Source organism: Haliotis cracherodii, unplaced genomic scaffold (assembly GCF_022045235.1).
Source record: "Haliotis cracherodii isolate W230 unplaced genomic scaffold, xgHalCrac1.p SCAF_4, whole genome shotgun sequence".
Lineage (NCBI taxonomy): Eukaryota > Metazoa > Mollusca > Gastropoda > Lepetellida > Haliotidae > Haliotis > Haliotis cracherodii.
In genome coordinates this window covers 36,727,258-36,748,279 of record NW_027266297.1, presented here as the reverse complement: position 1 = coordinate 36,748,279, position 21,022 = coordinate 36,727,258, and the positions used below count along the sequence as shown (strand labels likewise).

At 39.3% G+C, this 21,022-nt stretch overlaps 2 protein-coding genes across 3 annotated transcripts in view; both read right to left on the bottom strand.

Moving 5' to 3' along the window:
- Positions 1-2,403: 2,403 nt before the first annotated feature.
- LOC139478222 (uncharacterized) overlaps positions 2,404-21,022 on the bottom strand; it is a 50,075-nt gene continuing 31,456 nt past the window's right edge. For both annotated transcript variants that reach the window (XM_071260617.1, XM_071260618.1), the window contains exon 2: positions 2,404-6,369. In XM_071260617.1, coding sequence (XP_071116718.1) covers positions 3,375-6,341 — 2,967 coding nt within the window. In that variant the 5' untranslated portion in view covers positions 6,342-6,369 and the 3' untranslated portion in view covers positions 2,404-3,374. The remainder of the gene's footprint in view (positions 6,370-21,022) is intronic.
- LOC139479399 (uncharacterized) lies at positions 10,745-11,923 on the bottom strand. Its single transcript, XM_071262252.1, has one exon. It carries the CDS (start codon positions 11,921-11,923, stop codon positions 10,745-10,747), a length of 1,179 nt encoding a protein of 392 aa, XP_071118353.1.

The window sequence follows — 21,022 nt, the reverse complement described above, 5'->3', positions numbered from 1 at the left end:
AAAGAGGTTGTTATAGGGCAGTTGTCATATCATACCGCAAATCAACCCTCGACCGCCATAATTATCAGCCCTGTGGCCCCCATACCAACCCTCTGACATTCGACCCTCGGGCTGATTTTGGGGTCTTGGGCTGATATGGGGGTTTGGGTTGATATGAGGGTCTCGGGTTGATATGGGGGTCTCGGGTTGATTTGGGTGTTTGGGTTGATATAGGGGTCTGGGGTTGATATGGGGTCTGGGGTTGATATGGGGGACTCGGGTTGATATGGGTGTTCGGGTTGATATAGGGGTCTCGGGTTTATATGGGTGTCTCGGGTTGATATGGGTGTCTCGGGTTGATATGAGGGTCTCGGGTTTATATGAGGGTGTCGGGTTGATATGAGGGTGTCGGGTTGATATGGGGGTCTCGGGTTGATATGGGGGTCTCGGGTTTATATGAGGGCCTCGGGTTGATATGAGGGCCTCGGGTTGATATGGGGGACTCGGGATGATATGGGTGTTTGGGTTGACATGGGGGTCTCGGGTTGATATGAGGGCCTCGGGTTGATATGAGGGTCTCGGGTTGATATTGGGCTGTCGGGTTGATATGGGGCTGTCGGGTTGATATGGGGTATGCTATGAAAACTGACATGTATTCTACCATGACAGTGATGAATGCTTGATTCTGATTGGTTAAAAAGAGGTTTCCTTTTTGCTACGGAAACCCCTTTCAAATCTATTAAGCCTCTTCATAAAATCTTCATTAAAAATGGCACTCTCCTACCCAGAGTTCATTGCGGTCGGCAGCCAGCATAGTACCTCTGCCACTAGTCTGTCTTACAGACCCTGATCAAATACAGCCCATGCAAGTCTATAATGTTTGGCAAGTCTAGATTACTGCAGTATCTGAAAATGAAGAGAGTCACTGGGCTCCCTTTTATTATATTTGTATTAAGATAACTGAACAACTGTTTTTTTCTGTACGATATGTTCATTTCAGAGACTAGATGTTAGTCTACTCTGCCACAGGCCAGCGCCATGTTACGATTCGTCACATCCTTCACAGTCCATTCAAGATATTGCGTATGCTTTTCATTTTTGACAAGTTATCACATTTTCATTAACAAATGTCAAAGAATGGTTACGGTTCATTAAGAAAGTATAATAATATAATTTGGCAGAAGAGGATTTGAAAGTCCATCACTCAGAAGACACTCGTCCATTCGAAAAGCCACGAAAACAATGTCCCGACATCATTGAAGTCAAACTTGATGAAACTCATTTCAGAACACGCACAATTAAGAAAATCATTCACGACCCACTATTTCTGGGCCACGAATGTCTCATTCCATTCCACTGTCGGAATTATTGCATACCTTTAATTGATTTCTATGTGTAACCATCATCAGCTCAATGGTGTTGAGGCTCTGGTGGCTAAGTTATCAAATGAAATCTGTTTCGTCTTATAATCGAGACTGGTTATTCTCTGGAGTTCTTGTTTCCTATTCCAATGATACTGTGCTGATTATATCATGGACGTTTACACGGAGTCCAATCACACAGCAGACACTACAAACAAACAGTTGTAGGGCACATGGTAAATTTTCACTGAGTGTTCTACTGCATACATTATTTTCGACGTTCATTATATCTCATAGGGTGGACACAACTTCTTCCCGAGGGAGGCAAGGTCGGTGGTTCGCTCATCGGCAGCGTCATACCAAAAGAGGCGTTAAAAGATGGACTTGTTGTTGTCCTGCCTGGCGCTCGGCATTAAAGAGATAAAACAAGGAAGTCAGTGTAGTGTGTCTGATTGGAGTATCCTTGTTAAACTGCAGCATGGTATCTCAGTAAATCAGCAAGCTCCGTAAAACCGTCGTAAGTCCGGACTAGTACACGCACGCATTTCACTTTGTAAGTGCATAATCTTCAACGAGATCCTAAACACCATTACACCTCACCACCAATCCCTTTTATTGTGAAGAAATCAATAATATATGCGTTTGATTGTAGAATTATATGATACCACAGCAATCAAAATCAGTGGCTAAGAGGTTGTGAAATTAACGAAGACCGTTATTTTCCTACTGCACGGCACGGTCGAGTCCATGAGATACGGCTCACTCAGATAAGAGAGTAAATATGGACTTGCCAAGCTATTAGCCATATTCCAGCCATACGACGGGGCTTCCCGCATTTTAGAGTATCGAATCCGAGTCTGCGCGAACACTTTAGCCCGTGGGCTACCCCGCAGCTCTGAAGTCCAAACGTCCTTCGGGCAACGATGAAGTTTGAATAAATTACAATGTGCTCCCAAAAGTACAAATATCATCCTTGAAATCATCAAGTATATTTTATTTATTACTAATGTAAACATACACAGTACATAACAATGTATAACATGTATACGTTTTGCACATCCGCATGTATTTACTAAAATTCAAATGTGAGTCTACTGGACAAAATCTTCCATCACATACTCCCCATGCACATAGATCAGAACCAGGATTCCTTGACGCGATCGTGTTTGTTAATCACCACGAGTGCTTGTTAGTTTGTTGTTTGACGCCACGCTTAGCAATATTCGAGCTATATGACGGCGGTCTGTACTATAGCGAGTCTGGACCAGACGATCCAGTGATTGACATCACGAGCATCGATCTACGCAATTGGGATACGATGACATGCACCAACCAAGTTTTGTGGAAACATATATTCTCCTGAAAAGGATTGGGCACAAGTTACCAAAAACTTAGAACGCACTCTCCTGTAGATTTACATGTTTGCTTATTTACAATAAATGGCAGAAAGGAAATAAGAGAAATAGAGAAATGTATTTACATTGTTTGAAATATTTTCGTTCACATGATCAGGTAAAGCTGCATTACCAACTAGCATCAAGTCAATATTAACACCATAAGTATCTTTCAAATGAACAATAGTGAGTGCCTCGATTCGTTTCTAGCTAATGTACAAAATGGACAATCAATGAAAAGTTATATGAATTTGAGTTTTCACATATCGGTTGATACTCATGTAAACCCTTTCAAATAAATCATTTTTTAAATCACTTTCTTGATCAACCAAGTCAGCGAGCCTGACCACCTGAACCCGTTAGTCGCCTCTTAGATGCCTCTTTCTTTCCAGGCATATATATTCTCAATCAGAGGATGGACACACTCAAATCAATCTCTCACGGTCCCCTGCAACTTATCATACACTCACATGTTTTCTATTGGTTGTGCTGTTCCAGGAAGTATATCTTGTCATTGTGTGACACATTGCATCAATACCAATATTGAAAAAAATACTGGAAGGTTTGAATGAGAGGAACGTTATTGCAGTTTTAGTTGACCATGTTCAAGTATTCACGAAAGACGTGATGTCATAATAAGCTATTGCCATACCCTGAGAATCAATAGCTGTGAAGTGCACCTACTTATTGCAACCTCAATTCCGTCTCTCACTACCTCTTTACCTAAAGGGCTAGGGATTTCGGGTTCGCCTGATGTCACAACCATAACAACTTTCCTTTCCAGTCCTTGGAACTGTTCAGGTCGCATGTAGTCTACACTCCTTGTAGAGCCGAATGCAACTCTTGGGTCTAGTTCCGTGTTCAGCCTGTTCGTCACGGACATCCCACATTGCTTAAGCAATTTTGTTTCACATTTAGCCTCTATTCTGTCATCCAAAATGATCACATCTGTCCAGTCAAGATCATTTCTGGTTGTTATCAAATCACCATGGCCTTGTAATGTGTGGTCAGTTTGGGAAGACGTAAGGCCAAGTAAACTCAGGAATGATGTAAGTTGTTTCTTGCATTCACCACAGTTCTCAAGTATGCATGTGTGATTGTGATCAATATACACACAGCTGGGTCCATCAAGCGGCCTACATTCCAAAAAGGAAACATTTGAAACGAGTTCATCAGTAATTATCTCAATGTCTGCATTTCTATGGTAACCTTCGAATCCCGAGATAGCTGAAATGTGAACCTGTTTGTCTGAAATAATATCAACTCTCAAGTCTGTTCCTTGACAAGGTCGATCTGATGTTAAAGACACACCCATGTTTGAAAGTAATGAGTAATAATAAGGCATGTCCATGAAGGTTAGATCTGACCATTTGTAACGTATATCCCGATTTCCTACATTTCCCTGCCTTGCAATTCTTGAAATCGTATCAGAGTCATCTCCAAAGCCTAGCTTGTACAGAAAAACAGCAAACCTCTTCTTGTTATAGCTTAACTGTTCAACGTGGTCAAGTCTGGAATTTTTCACAAAAACACATATCGTTGTGTTACCACCAAAACCTATCTCGGCTACCTTTTCGTTTTCTGCCAAATGGGAATTATCTGAATCAGGAAGTATGTAGTTAGAGTCTAGAGTGTCACTATTTGATTTTGCAACTGGAATTTTCAACCCTTTAAGTTGTTTAAAGAAGGGTCTCTTCTCCTCCTCCTCCTTCTTTTCCTCCTTCTTCTCTTCCTTGGTCTTTCCTCCTCTTTTTCTTAAATCCCTAACTGTAACATGTGTGATGTTGGTGGATCGAGAAAAGGGTGGAATCAAATCCACAGTAGAGAGCTTTTTCTTTAGATCCTCTATTTTGATGTTTTGTTCACTGAATGACTTCTGTGGTTGTCGAAAATCTGGCCACAAATGAAAAATAGATGGTGGACATCGTAATATTCCCAGGAGACGCACATCCTTAAATTTGAGTTCTTGTTGACTGGAGCCTGTTGTATTTGTTTGTTCTTCAAATACCTCCTGTACACCTTTGCTGAGAGTTTCTTCTCTCTCTCTTGTCATCACTATCCACAAGAGATATTCTTTGGGAAACATATCGAGAGCTCCATGAAGATTTGCATTTCCATGTAGGAAAGAAGGGAACTCATCAATCAGGACATTCCTTTGCTCATCAGCACATTCTTTAAGAACCCCAGCAAGCGATTCTTGATCAGTTACCTGTCGGACAGTAAGGAATGGTTTACATTCATCCCCCAAGCCTGTAACTATTTGTTCTTTAAGAGCATAATGCAGAGGAGAATCAGACATGCTTATAACAGCCACTTTTTGTTCTGCTTTCAAAAGCTTCACTGCTTTTAAAATCAACAATACTGTTTTGCCAGAACCATAATTACCTCTGATGATAAGTCTCTTCACATCTGAGTTGTTGATCCTTATTTGAGTGGGTGTGAGAACAATGGTCATATATCTATTCCCAACTTCTGCAACACATTCTCCAAGTGTATTTCCAGGACGTTTCGTCTGGCGTGGTTTTGGGATTGTAACAGTCGAGTAACATCCTACATATCTTTCAATGATACCACGGTAATCATCATGGGAATCAAATCCCGAGAGTCTTTGCGTCGTGAACCTCTTCCACCACTCTGCAAGCTGTTGCTTTTGTAAACTCTGGGATTCAAAATCTGACTCAGGATTTGGAAGGTGATCAAGACATAACACTTCGTGTTGCTCAAGACACTTTTCGTAATTTCTAAACTGGCAAACCATTTCTGTTGATGTATTTGGAAGGGCAAGTATACATGTTTTTGATAAACGAGAAAGATGGGGAAATTCTTTCTCAATGAAATCCAGATCCTTCTTACACTGATTCAGACCTGTATCAATCGGCTCCTTAAGTGCACCGACAGATTTAGCGAGGCAACTCTTTACTTGAATGCACAGCAATCCGAATCTGTAGTGGATGATCAATACATCGTGTTCACCTTTACCCTCATACGTTTTTTTCGAAAGGTTGTCATAGTGATATTGTGTGACAATAAATGCAGGACCATCTTCACTGCACCAGTACTTCAGCAAATATTCCATACAAAGAGCAACCCTTCGTTCTCCCTCTTCACCCTGACTGTAACAATGCCCTGGATCATACTTGAAAAATGCAAATGGACCCTCTCGCTTCTCTGGTGCTGATTCCTTGAAAGTGGAGTGTCCAATAAAAACAGAGGGAATCACATACACTGATTTGTCCAGACAAGGAAAGTGTTTTTCTATATATTCCTTAAAGGCACGTCTTTCTGACACTACTCCTGATGTTTGATCAGGGCTTCTAATCAGAAGCTGTTCACTGTCAGTTGAGGTTTCAGTTCTATATGAGTGTTCAACTCCACCTTCAGGTTGGAACATTGGTGCAGGTTGTTTTCTTGATAGCGACCCTTCTCCATCATTCCCTCCCGACGCATCATCACCACTTCCCAGTTCCTCATCCGTTCCGAGGTTAAGTGTTTCAAGGGCTTCAGAAACATTCGTACTTGTAATACCCTGCGACATGGAGGGATGTATAGAAATGGGTTGATGAGACTGGTGTACATCGTGATCTTCCATCTGAGATTGTCCATCCATAACGACAGCAAATCCACACTTGAGTAACCTGCAAGGACAAATACCGACTCTTGTTCAAGTACCGTACATGTTTCATGACTGCATGATTCAGAGGGTTTCAAACCATTATAAAATTATACTCACCTTCAGAGTGGTGTAACACTGATTTATGTAACCCATTTACTTTGTTACATTCCTTTTATATCTATACACTTATCTTCTTTTCTAATTTCCTTGTATGTTATTTGCTATACAAGCTTTGGTAAGTATCATGGAGAGGGAGGTCTCTCATAACTAGTTCCCAATCCATTTCAATCTGAATACGATGTGTTCAAACAAACACATACACTGTCCCTAGCGAGGAATGGCGACATGCACTCTTTGCCTTCAATCTCTAACATTTTGTTATGAAATAAATGAACTTATATAAATGATAGTTCCGCATGATTTGAAATAATTGGCCCTCAACTTTCATTTACAGACTAATTAACCAGAATATCATAATCAGAAACACTATACTAATCCCTATTCTGCCCCATGTTTTATGCCGTTATGTCAAACGCCTTGCGTGTTAAATATAATAAAAAGTACCATCTTTTACCGTCTTTTGATATGACACGACAATGGGAACGAACCACCTACCCTCCGATATGTGTATATACAATGGTGGCGAGAGCACCGATAATAAATGTGCTCACCATAGCCAAAACAAACTAAAACTGGATACTTCTTTGGAATGAAAAATATGTATGTCGCTTGAAAGTAAGCCAAGCGTATAGTCTGCTGACACGAACACTGTGGGCACAACACTGTCGTCTGGCTTCACATCTCATGTTATCAGTCGTGTTATCACAGTGAGGTAAATGGGGATAGCGGGGAAGTCACCGTATTGGATTGTCTTGGCAGATTCGATGGTCTACAGCAGTGACATATCAGTAATAGCGTTTGGGTTAATTTTAAACTAAAGAATCTCACTTATGAAGTACCCCTGTAATAATGATCACTAACGTGCAAAGTCGTACGCATCTTCCAATATGAAAACAAATGCGCATTTGGTTGACAATAGCCAAATACCAGTGTGTCTGTCTTTTAATAATGTTTACAATACGGGACACTTAGCTAACTGTTATCCTTTGTTTTTCTATACGTGTTTTGTATTGTATATAATCGCCACAGTTTCTTACCTTCTACTCTTGGGTTGCTGTACCCTTCCTCATCTCTCTGTTCTATTTGTTTGCAATTCACTGTGTGTTTGTTTGTTGGTTTTGAAAAAAGTAATTTGTTCCAGATATCATTTGAAACACTTCTTTAGGTCTTTAAATAATAATTGGTCACTAGGAACGCTGGATGTCCTGAAAAAATAAGTCTCGATAAGAAAAGTTACATTTAATGTTTTGAAGCAAAGCAAAATCACCTCCCCACTCCCAAAGAACGTTATAAAATCGTTTCCTTATAAATACTGTTTAAAGAGGCGTTAATCCAAACGCACTCGCACCAGAATAATACATATGCTAACTTGACTGAGACACCACCAGACATATTGGCTCAAACGGCATTGCATGGGTTACGGAGTTACTGCATAAGTTAACATTGCTGATTTATTTTTCAATTTTCAAGAATGAATCAACTTACCATGACAGTTATACATTGGCGTAATGTCTCATAACCGCGACACAGTAAAGGTTAAAGCACGGAAACACTGATTTAAAACTATGGCCAACATTCACAGAGACTGTAGACACCTGACAAGTTCAGACAACATTGTGTTCACAATAAAACATATTTTGAAAAGATAATAAACACCCCGATATTTAGCTCTAAGAACTCTGTGTCAAATACTAACCCTTGAGCTATATCTGGTAATGATTATTGTAATATTGAAATCTATATTACAAATTGTTAGAAATCAAAACTACATATTTGAAATACAAATTAAATGAACATCCCAAATTATTACAGTATTGATGTCTTGAGACAATTAAAACATAGCTATAATTGCTACAAAATAGATTCACGTGTGTTGGGGCTTATTACAGCTTACACAATGTACGTGTTTACAAAATATTACTTTAACTTCACATTAAAACAAAACCAACACAAGTGTCGCAGGGTATTATTACAACTAATAAACATACCTTTTCACTACAGGCTATTTTTACTTGTGTTTTGCCATATTTAGAAACATACATTTGAAAGTAAAAGATGAACAGCTGACAATAATTTAAAGAATTTCAAATTTTAAGAAAACAAACATCAATACTAAAAGCACAAAAAGGGGTAGACAGGGAGGGATATACTATTTATTACAACATGGGCTGTTTTCTTTGTTTAATTATTGGATCCGCTGAGGAGGTAGTTCACATTGTGAATACAAGTAATAGTTGATAGAAGCATCTTTATCCTGCCGAGTCAGTATTACAGTAGTTAAAAACAATAACAACCAACACATACATTGATAACAGAAGTGACTCTTCGTCTGTTAAAGAAATTAACAAGGCATTTGCGTTACATTTCCTTTATCAAATATTCCTGTTTTTCACCTAACATAAACAGAGTCATCCACACACAAGTTTCAGCAATATTATAGAGAGCAAGTTGACTGTAATGGATTTCATCTTTTATATGCTTTCAGTGTGACGTTTCGGTACAATACCATGTTAAATATTCATTTCCAGTAACTTGCTCGTTAAATTTGGTTGTTCTTTTCTGATGTAATTTTTCTGATGTAAGGTCAACGCCAAAGAACAATTGTGAACGCAAACACATTCGCTATAATTGTACAGATCAAAATACATTGCAAATATTATTTCTATGTCGGAATCTAATTTCAACATTCAGAACAGACCACATGTATCCCACAATGTGAGAATACAGTAAATTGTGATATTTGCTATTTTCTTAAACAAGTATTACTTTCTCAGTGCAGCACACTAGGTTACTTCTCTCCTTGGAGCGGCCAGTCGGCATGCATAGGACTGCAATACATGACAGGCTCCCATCACAACACCTAGAGCGGGGGTGGGTGGTGGGTGGTGGGGGGTGGGGTTGGGGGTGGGGGTGGGGTGAGAGGGGGGGGTGGGGGGGTGAGAGGGGGGTGGGGAGCCATTAATGGATAATTTTACCATGTCTTGTGACATTTTAGAAACATGACGCAATTGCATGAAGTACAAAATGTCATTGAACTAAAGCCTACACATGTATCCAAACAACAAGACAACAAAAGATCGATATATTATGTTACAGACCTTGAAGAATCTTTATCTACAGATTAAACAGTCTCCACTAGGACTTGTTTGCTCGTTGTGCTTTTGAGTGTAACCGGAATATGGATTTGCATATCAATGGTACCCAGTCGTTACAGTCGTCTATCGTTACTTTCCGCACTTCCGAACTTCGTGTTTGTGGGCCATATTTGAATAACTATTCATATCGTGGTAAATGTTTTCATATCATCTTAAAGTAAGTTTAAGAGCACACCCACACCCACACACACACACACACACACACACACACACACACACACTCAGATCATTATATTGTACTCATATGAATGTTTGACTTGAAATGTAAAAAATGATGTGAACAATATGCATAGCTTTTATAGATCTGGTAGTACGTTCAATACATCAACTTCATGTCTAGTTAACGACACCTAAATATCTCATTCATCGTGTTTGTACAACACATTCACAATTACTAGGTATTCTGTGAATTAAAGAATTTAAAGTTCGCTATATTTTGAATAAAGAACCAACCACCAATCCGCAACTTTTAAACCTCCACCTACTGTTTATATTCTTTACAATGTTCCTCATTCAGTCTTGCTTGACAATGGCATAAGGATATATACCTAAACGTCGCCTTTACAGTATTAAAGAAGTTGTTATCCATAAATTTTGTCTACTTTGTCAACCACCAATGAGTATAAATCTTTAATTTCTAAAAGATATGAATGGACACATCTGGAGAAAAAGTTCACCTGGAAGCAGGATGTGGTGGAATAAATAATCCTGTTACTGATATACCATATACAATGATATCCCAGGTGAAATACACCAGGAATATCTAACACGTACTATATTTGGGATAACACTTTCTGAGTAAAGTACAGATTCTCTTATTGTTTTGGGTTGATTCCCGTCCGAGATTCGAACCCACGGTTATGGGCCTCGAAGGCGAAAATCAATCCCTCAGAGTTAGAAATTACGTTCGCCTTCCCGGTCATCACAAAAATTCTTATTATGGCAGATGATCGCCTTCTCGGTACTTGTTAATTACAAAGAAAACACCAATGAAATGAGGACACTATTTAATATGGACAACAAAGTCAATATATAACAAGTATAGTATAACATATCATATATCATGCATGTATTTGAAGATGTATATAGACATACATTTTATCATTTATGTAATAATTCAGTTCATTCCCAGTGCAGTAGATCTGCCACATCGTCAGTGTAGTCCATTGTTGTCGTCAATTGGTTCAACAGATCTTCTTTCAAGGCACAGAGTCTAGAGTCAATCACTCGGTATTTTCTCTTCCGAGCAGGCGCTCTTGGGTGAGCGCCTAGCTGCTCAACCCTCACTTCTGTTAGAGATTGTTTCAGAAGATTCACTACCTCGAAGATGTTAGGGTGAGTCTGGGCGCTCTTGTTCAGGTGATGATGCCATCCTTCAAGGTTGTTGTTTGTTCTGCGTCCCTGGTTTCCGAAGTGATTCCACAGGTCCTTGCTCCAAGATCCTTCTACCCATGTAGTGGTAATATAGTCCATGAAGCGCGTCACCTTGACGCTTTGAGGACTGTCTGCAATCGCATCAGCCCACACGTCTTCAACCATGTCTAGTGGCACCAAGGGAAGGGCAGAAGCTCGTCTTACAACCTTCTTCACTTCTTCAACGCTAGTGTATTCTGTTGCCAGTCCTTCCTTCTGTACGCGTCGCCACTTACACTCGGTAAAGTGAAAGAAGCAGCCTCTAGTATGTGTAGTGGCGAACACAGATTCAACGGCGTTGTGGGCAGCGCGCTCAAAGTCTTGCTGAAACACCCGGGGAGTCCAATCAAAACCTAAGTTGTGTGCAGCCTCTTGGATGTATTCAAAAGCTCTCACGTAAGTACACTCTGCCTTGTTTGGTAGAAGACAGAATACAAGAGGGAACATATGCTCTTGAAACTCAGCATGAATGGTGTACACTTGGTCGAACAGCTTTGGAGAAGACGAGAAAGTGCCATCTTCATACACAATGTCTGCTTCACACAACAGTTCTAGGTTCTTGTCAGTAGTGAAGATAAGGATAGGGTCTTCGCCTTCTGACATAGGTACCGTATGAAGAAATCTCTCTCCTCCTTGAGTACGGGTCCACTCTCCTTCTAAGTTGACGTGTAGTCTACTTTGATGCAGGCGTGGAACAGTCTTGTGACGCTGGCGGTAAAGGATAGTCTTCATCGCAGCAAAGGTCGGGATCTCAGCCAGCACACCATCAGGTACAATGTCATGGTTCTTCCTCAGGTTGGCGATCTCATCATCGTAGATCCTGGGTATAGGAGTCACCTCGATCTTGGTACGATGAACTAGTTTCGATTTGAAGGCATCAACGTGCATGATGAAGGGCTGTTCTACATGGTTGTGTGCCTATCCTTGTGACTGAAGGACATCATCGGAGGTGATGAGTTTGGCCTTGCACTGGCTGGTGACACACTTCCAATAAGTCTTCTCATCAGTCTTCTTGTTAATACGATACTTATGACCACTGTAGTAAAGATGCTTGCCGCCACGAACAGAGTCGATGAAAATCAAACGTCCCTGTGCATTAGCCATCGTTTTGAACGTTAATGATCTTGTACTTACTTACTTACTTTGGAGATTTCCGACTGATGCGTATTTCGCACACGGGCCCGGCCAGGCCATTTAATGTGTTTCCGAAAGGGGCGAGGGTGGTCTGTGCAACCCAAGAGGGGGCTTTAGGGGTTGCTTATATGGAATTTGGGAATTTTGAGATTTGGAATAGATGCCGATGGGGTTGGGGAGGAGAACTAAGGGAGCTGGGTATGGTGGATGTTTGTTTGTTTATGTGATTTTGATTTGGTAGGTTATTGTGTTTTTAGATGCGTTTTATTAGTTCCGTTTTGATTAAGAATACGCCTAAGGCCTTGAAGTTTTCTAGTTTATTTTGTGGGTTTAGTATTGCTTCTAGAGTGAGAGCTTTGTTTAGATTGAGGGTGGTTTGTAATGCGGTTCGATGTGTTAGGTAGTGTGTGCAGTGGATGAGTGCGTGTTCTGGGGTTTCTCGGCAGTTACCTGTAGTGTGTTTTTTATATTTTTTTTAGGTGGTTATTTAGGTTGGTGTGTCCTGTTTGGAGTTTAGTGATTACTCTGTCGATTTCTTTTGATGGATGGAGAATTTTTGGTTTGGTTAGTGGTTTTCTGAGCACTTTTTTGATTTGGCTATTTGAGTTTTGATATTGATTATGCCATTTTTTGGTTATTTTTTGTTTGTTTACACTTTTAATTTCTGTTTTTTAGATGGGTAGGTTTAGGCTTATTTCTGGTATTTTGAGAGATAATTTAGCTGCTTTATCGGCGCTTTCGTTGCCGTAAATTCATAAGTGGGCGGGTATCCACAAGAAGGTTATTTGTTTGCCTGCTTTTGTTAGGTCGTTGGAGCTTTTAAGTATTTGATTTATTAATTTAGGTCGTTTTTTGGTATTTTTGTTTTGGAGGGCTTGTAGTCCACTAAGGGAGTCAGTGAGAATTAGGATTTTTTTGTTGTTTTTAGATTGTTGGTTATGCAGGGCTGAGGCCATGCCCATAAGTTCGGCCGTGAATATAGATTGGTTGTTAGGGAGTCTGTAAGATTGTGTGGATATAACTGGTTGTGTGGTATGGACTCCGAAGCCTGTGTGGTTGGAGATCGGATCTGAAGATCCATCAGTGTATATGTGACACCAATTTGGCCAATTTTCGTGTATGTATGCAAGTGTGGTGGTTTTAGCTATGTTTGGGTCGGTTTGTTTATTTATTTGGTTAGCTAGCGTTGTGTCTATTTGGGGTATTTTGAGTTTAGGGGTGAAGATATTTGATTTTTTGCAGTTTTGTTTAAGATTTTGAGTTTGGTGTTCATTGAGGTAGTTTGTTATTCTTTGGGATATTGGGGTGAGTAAGGGGTGTTTGCGAGCTAGAGCTTGGTTTCTTGGGCTAATGTTTTGGTTAATTAAGTTTTGGATGAGAGGGTTTGTTTGGGACACGGCCCAGAAATTAAGGCTTAGATGTTCCCTGCGTAGATTTAGTGGCATTTCTCCTGTAAGGGCCTGAAGTGAGGTGTAGGAGGTGCCATGTTGGGTGCGTGTAATTAGTTTGAGAGCCTGATATTGTATTGAGTCAAGTTTTTTAGAAAGAGAGTTGTTTAGGGTATTGTATATGGCACAGCCGTAGTCTAGTTTCGATCTAATTAGTGTTGTATATAGTGAGAGGAGGGTATCTTTGGAGGCTCCCCAGTTAGAGCCGGTGAGACATCTTAATGTGTTCAGGTCTTTGCTGCATCTAGTTTTTAGGTTTTGGACGTGAGCCTCCCAGGTGAGGTGTTGATCGAAAATAAGTCCTAAGAATTTTGTTTGTTTTTGGAATTTGATTGTTTGGTTGTTTAGCTGGAGGATTGGGTAGGCAGGTTTCATGTTTTTATGTTTGAATACTACTCCTGTTGTTTTATCTGAGTTAAGGGAGAAGCCCCATTTGTCAGCCCATTGTTGTATTTTATTAAGAGATTTTTGGATTAAGTTTTCTGCCATTTTAATGCTTTTAGTGCGGATCCATAGGGCTCCGTCATCCGCGAATTTTGAAGTGTTTAGTTTAGGGGATAAACCCTCGAATAGATCATTTATCATTATATTGAAGAGGGTTGGGCTGAGGATGCTGCCCTGGGGAGTGCCATTTTCTAGGGGACACTGGTCCGATAGTGTATGGTCTATACCCACAATTTTGCGATTGTTTAGGAAATCTTGGATGAAGTTTATTATTTGACCTTTTAGTCCTATTTTTTTTAGTTTTTGTATTAGCCCGTGGTGCCATACCATATCGAAAGCTTTAGAGAAGTCGAGGAATATGCCTATGGTGTATTGCTTGTTTAGCTGTCCTGTTTTTATATCCTGTTCTAGTCGGGCAAGGTTATCGAGAGTTGATCGGCCAGGAGTGAAGCCGCTTTGGTCAGGATTTATGATGTTGTTTTGGTCTAGGTAGTGCTGTAGCCTATTTTTAGTCATAAGTTCCATTATTTTGCAGAGATTTGAGGTTAGGGAGATGGGCCTATAGGAGTTTGCCTGATCTGCTGGTTTATTTGGTTTAGGTATTGGGATTACTAGAGCTTCCTTCCATGAGGATGGGACCTGTCCGTTTAGGTAGACTAGGTTGTATAGTTTAAGTAAAGTTTGGAGTAGTTTGGTAGGTAAGTGTTTGATTATTTGGTAAGAGGTGAGGTCTAGGCCAGGGGCTGTTCCTTTTTTTCTATTGTTTAGTACGTGATTTAGTTCTTCTATGGTGTAAGGTTGATTTATTTCTAGGTTGTCTTGTCTGTTTTCTTTGGAGAATTTGGTTTCTTTATTTAGTTTATCTTGGAATTTCTTACTGAAGTTACTGTTGCTGCTAACTTTAGAGAAGTGTTTGGCTAGGTTGTTGGCCTTTGATCTTTTACATATAAAAATCTTATATACTTCTTACTTGGGTTTCAGAACAAAGAGACATCCTACTCACAATTCAAACAACTTTTGCGTTAAAGTCGCATCTTCTCAATACAAGATATAGTAGTAGAGATTAACTGATTCCCGTGTGTTGTTATAACTTCATCGTTTCTTTACTAGATTACTTAATCTGAGTTCAATGGAAGTTAGTAATCACATTCTCTGAGTTCAATTTTAACAATTTTAGTAGATTATCTCTTTCTTTATTTTTCCGTCTCACGAGTTCAATGGAAGTTAGTAATCATATTCTCTGAGTTCAATTTGTTTTATCTCTTTCTTCACTTTTCCGTCTCACAACACCCCAGTGTCCTCAGTGTATAAGTGTCCCTTGTATACATAACGAGGGTACACATCACTGACCCGTCCCTGGAAACAGGCCCTAGTCATACCAATCCCTAAACCTAATAAACCAGCTAATCAAGCTAACTCATATAGACCAATATCCCTAACTTCAAACTTATGTAAAGTAATGGAATCAATGGCTAAAAATAGATTACAACATTACTTAACCCAAAATAACATCATAAACCCAGATCAAAGCGGTTTCACTCCTGGCCGCTCAACCCTAGATAACCTCGCCCGACTAGAACAAGATATTAAAACAGGACAACTAAATAAACAATATACCACAGGCATCTTCTTAGACTTCTCGAAAGCTTTCGACATGGTATGGCACGATGGGCTAATACAAAAACTTAAAAAAATAGGACTCAAAGGTCAGATAATAAACTACATCCAGGACTTCCTAAACAATCGTAAAATAACCGTGGGTATAGACCAACCTTTATCGGACCAATGTCCCCTAGAAAATGGCACTCCACAGGGCAGTATCCTCAGCCCCACCCTCTTCAATATCATGATAAACGATCTATTCGAGGGTCTATCCCCTAAAGTAAACACATCAAAATTCGCGGATGATGGAGCCATCTTGATCCGCACTAAAAGCATGAAAATGGCCAAAAATCTACTCCAAAAATCTCTTAATAAAATACAACAATGGGCTGACAAATGGGGCTTCTCTCTTAACTCAGAAAAAACAAAAGGAATAGTATTCAAACATAAAAACATGAAACCCACCTCCCCAATCCTCCAGCTAAACAATCAAACAATCAAATTTCAAAAACAAACCAAATTCTTAGGACTTATTTTCGATGAACATCTCACCTGGGATGCTCACATCCAAAACCTAAAAACTAAATGCAGTAAAGACCTAAACACCCTAAGATGCCTAACTGGCTCTAACTGGGGAGCCTCCAAAGATACTCTCCTCTCTCTCTACATATCACTAATTAGATCAAAACTAGACTACGGCTGCGCCATATACAACACCCTAAACAACTCTCTATCTAAAAAACTTGACTCAATACAATATCAGGCTCTCAAACTCATTACACGCACCCAACATGGCACCTCCTACACCTCACTTCAGGCCTTAACAGGAGAAATGCCACCAAGTCTACGCAGGGAACAGCTAAGCTTAAATTTCTGGGCCGCGTCCCAATCAAACACTCTCATCCAAAACTTAATAAACCAAAACATCAGCCCTAAAAACCAAGCTCTAGCTCGTAAACACCCCTTACTTACCCCAATATCCCAAAGAATAACAAACTACCTAAATGGACACCAAATTAAAAATCTTAAACAAAACTGCAAACAATCAAATATCTTCACCCCTAAACTTAAAATACCCAAAATAGACACAACACTAGCAAGCCAAATAAATAAACAAACCGACCCAAACATAGCTAAAACTACCACACTAGCATACAAACACAAAAATTGGCCAAATTGGTGTCACATTTACACGGACGGATCCTCAGATCTGACCTCCAAACACACGGGTTTCGGAGTCCATACCACACAACCAACTAAAACCACACAATCCTTCCGACTCCCAAATAACCAATCAATATTCACGGCAGAACTAATGGGCATGGCCTCAGCCCTCCACAATCAAGAATCCAAAAACCACCAAAAAATCCTAATACTTACTGACTCCCTAAGTGGACTACAAGCCCTCCAAAACAAAAATACCAAAAACCGACCTAAATTAATAAATCAAATACTTAAAAGCTCCAACGACGTAACTAAGGCAGGCAAACAAATAACCTTCTTGTGGATACCCGCCCACGTAGGAATATACGGTAATGAAAACGCCGATAAAGCAGCTAAACTATCCCTCAAAATCCCAGAAATAAGCTTAAACTTACCCATCTCAAAATCAGAAATTAAAAGTGTAAACAAACAAAAAATCACAAAAAAATGGCATAACCTATATCTTAACTCAAATAGCCAAATCAAAAGAGTGCTCAGCAAACCACTAACCAAACCAAAAATTCTCCATCCATCAAAAAAAATCGACAGAGTAATCACTAAACTCCAAACAGGACACACCAACCTGAATAACCATCTAAAAAAAATTAAGAAACACACTACAGGTCACTGCCCACACTGCAAACAACCAGAAACCCCAGAACACGCACTCATCCACTGCACACACTACCTAACACATCGAACCGCATTACAAACCACCCTCAATCTAAACAAAGCTCTCACTCTAGAAGCAATACTAAACCCACAAAATAAACTAGAAAACTTCAAGGCCTTAGGCGTATTCTTAATCAAAACGGAACTAATAAAACGCATCTAAAACCATAATAACCTACCAAATCAAAATCACATAAACAAACAATCATCCACCATACCCAGCTCCCTTAGTTCTCCTCCCCAACCCCATCGGCATCTATTCCAAATCTCAAAATTCCCAAATTCCATATAAGCAACCCCTAAAGCCCCCTCTTGGGTTGCACAGACCACCCTCGCCCCTTTCGGAAACACATTAAATGGCCTGGCCGGGCCCGTGTGCGAAATACGCATCAGTCGGAAAGCGCACGTTAAATCTCCAAAGTAAGTAAGTAAGTACTGACCCGTATGCGAAATACGCTGCAGTCGGAAAGCGCACGTTAAATCTTCTATATCAGTCAGTCACTGATCTTTTCATTCGCCTTCCCGGTCCCCAGTCCCTTACCCCTCCATTCGCCTTTCCGGTACTACTGGTAAATAGATTTTCGACTTCCCGGGCCGACACAGAACTCACACGTGTACGTGATCCAGACTACCAATTGTCGAAGTTTCAAATTTGTGGAAGCCTCGGTGGCTGAGTGGGTTAGATCGCTGACTTTGTATGCTGACAATTAGGTGCCTCACTCTGGCTTCGAATCCCGGACGGTACTCAACCCCAAAAAAGTACGAGAATCTGTACTTTACTAAGAAAGTGTTATCCCAAATAAAACATGTGTTACATTTGACAACTTTCTCCATGGCATTGTATGTTTACGAGGAATATTAATCAACTTAAAATCGGTATTTTAAGGGACATAACTCTGTCCCACATAGCGTCTTTGAATGAATGTTATTTCATTGGGATAATACTTTACATTTGAGTAAATTCTCATTATTGATTTTTATACCATTTTTACGTCTCCGAGCAGTGATAATCTGAGGAAGTGTACACGTAAGATCTATATCCGACATCGAACTCGTGAGATGCTCCTCAAGAAATTGGATAAAAGATGTGAATGGACTCATCTGGTGAAAAGATTCACGTGGTAGCAGGATATGATGGAATACATAATCAGAGTTGCTGTTACTGTTAGTCTTACCATATACAATGATATCCCAGGTGAAATACACGAGGAATATCAATGAACTAAAAATACAAATAAAAGAACATAACTCTGTCACACATAGCGTATTTGAGCGAATGTTATTTCACTGGGATAATACTTTACATTTGAGTAAATTCTCATTATTGAATTTTATACCATATTTGCGTCTCCGAGCAGTGATAATCTGAGGAAGTGTACACGTTATCACCAAAACTCACTTGTCCTGACCGTGAATTGGTGTACCCGAAACAAACGAGTAAGCGGTTACATTACTGTATTTATATTTATCATAATAGACGCAGTTGATATCAAGTCATTCTTATATTGCCATGTATCTCGACCTCATGTGTCGAGACCAACTTGTCACTGAACTTACAATATGATTGAAGTAATGTTTTCCTTTTCTAGGCTTGTTTCTGTAATTATTTATTCCCATTCAACAATGTTTGTGAGTATTTCGTGCGTGTTTGTAACGGAGGGAGATAATTGACTGATGTTCAGTGGCCGCGAACACAAGCGGCCGTGATGAAATATTGTGAAATCTATGAATGAAAAGTGTGTTAAGGGGAATAACTCTCGTGGGTCCATGTGCTGCAATTACTCAACATGTGTAAGATTACACTCGTTATTTGAATGGACACCATGAGTTGTTTTATTCTCTCGGCCCAAACACGTTTTTAATTGACAGTATTGACAAAAGCTCACTGGACTGAAACGTTAATTTAGAATCAAATTGCAATTCTGCATTGATCACAAGTATGGCATAAAACAACAAACACATATACATCCTTTACGTCATGTTTTGCTTCCACTCGTGGCTGATAAAAGTCAAACATCACATGAAGAGAAACTATAATCCGATTGGATGTTGATGCGGTTAATGAAAAAGTGGACTATGTTGTAAACTATAATTATAAACTGTGGTTTCCCAGAATGAAGTTAGACGTTTTTGCAAGACTGATTCATTGGGATGATAAGATAAATACTCTTAGTTTACGTGAACGCTTTAAATCTAAACGTTATGCTGTTGCAAATGATTTAAAGTGGTCGCAGAGGCGAAAAATAAGGAGGTGTAAAAGTGAGAAACCGAATAGACATTACTTCTTTAAAGGCCGGAAAATGGCTCTCTTTACATGAAATGAAATCTTCTTAGAAAGAGCATGCTCGATTGTTTCTCAAAAGCTGTGAAATATTGACACCAAAGACTTGACCTGCTGGAATTGTGCTCAACACAAAGGAAACTTTGACTTATGGATAGTCATCCCTCTTGTCATACATTCTTGTGGATAGTTTTTGTCACTCTTTAAGCATAGATATACTAGGAAATAGGAACAGATGAGGTGGTGTCATTTACGTGTAGTTCAAGTGGATAAATCTATGGGAGGGAATTGGCTGTTTGACCAAAGTTATTTCAAATTTAAATGGGATTATGGAAAGGAAGGAGTTTTTTTCTGGATAACTTTTCTTCCTATACCTTTTTATGTATGAGTGAAATGGCTTCTGAAGTTTTACTTCCAAACATTGTTCTGTCAATATACATATTGCCTGATTATAGACATTGGCTGTTACACATACAGGGTAAGCATTGAGATTTGCAATTTTTGTTGACTTTTCTGAAATCATTGATTCAGTATGTCGAAGTAAGTGATGGTTTTTGTTTCACGCTCACAGAATAAGTAACACACTGAGAAAATTAGTATGTAATATCTATCAAGATATAAAATCTTGTGTTACAAATAATAATATATATTCTGAAATATTTGCTTGAGAATCTGGTGTGAGACAAGGCTGTGTGTCTTTCTCGCTTCTCATTCTTTTTAAGGAACTTGCCAAACTGATAAAACCTAATTATGCCGGGGGGTATTGAATGTTTATATAAATAAGACTAAGGTCACTGTGTCTAGAAAGGAAATATGGTATCACAAAGGCAAACAATTAGAAACAATTACCCTAATAAACAAATGTTTCAAATAAGTTATCGTGGAAAAAAACATACTACTGGGCAGCCATTCAAGGTACGACGGTTACGTAATTTACAAAATGTATATGATCTTTCATTTAAGAAATTGTTGATATTAAGATTTCCCCAATTCTTTTATTTGGCTCTGTGGTATGGGGACTATGTGAATCTAAAGTAATATTATCAGTTCATCTTTATGCTGTAAAATATTTCAAGGGACAAAACAAAGTACTTCAAATGTAATAGTTTAATGTGGGTGTGGACGTTTACCGTTACATGTTTCCCAATATATTACAATTATAAAATACTGGTTGAAAATACTTAATATTCCATGTTCCGATTA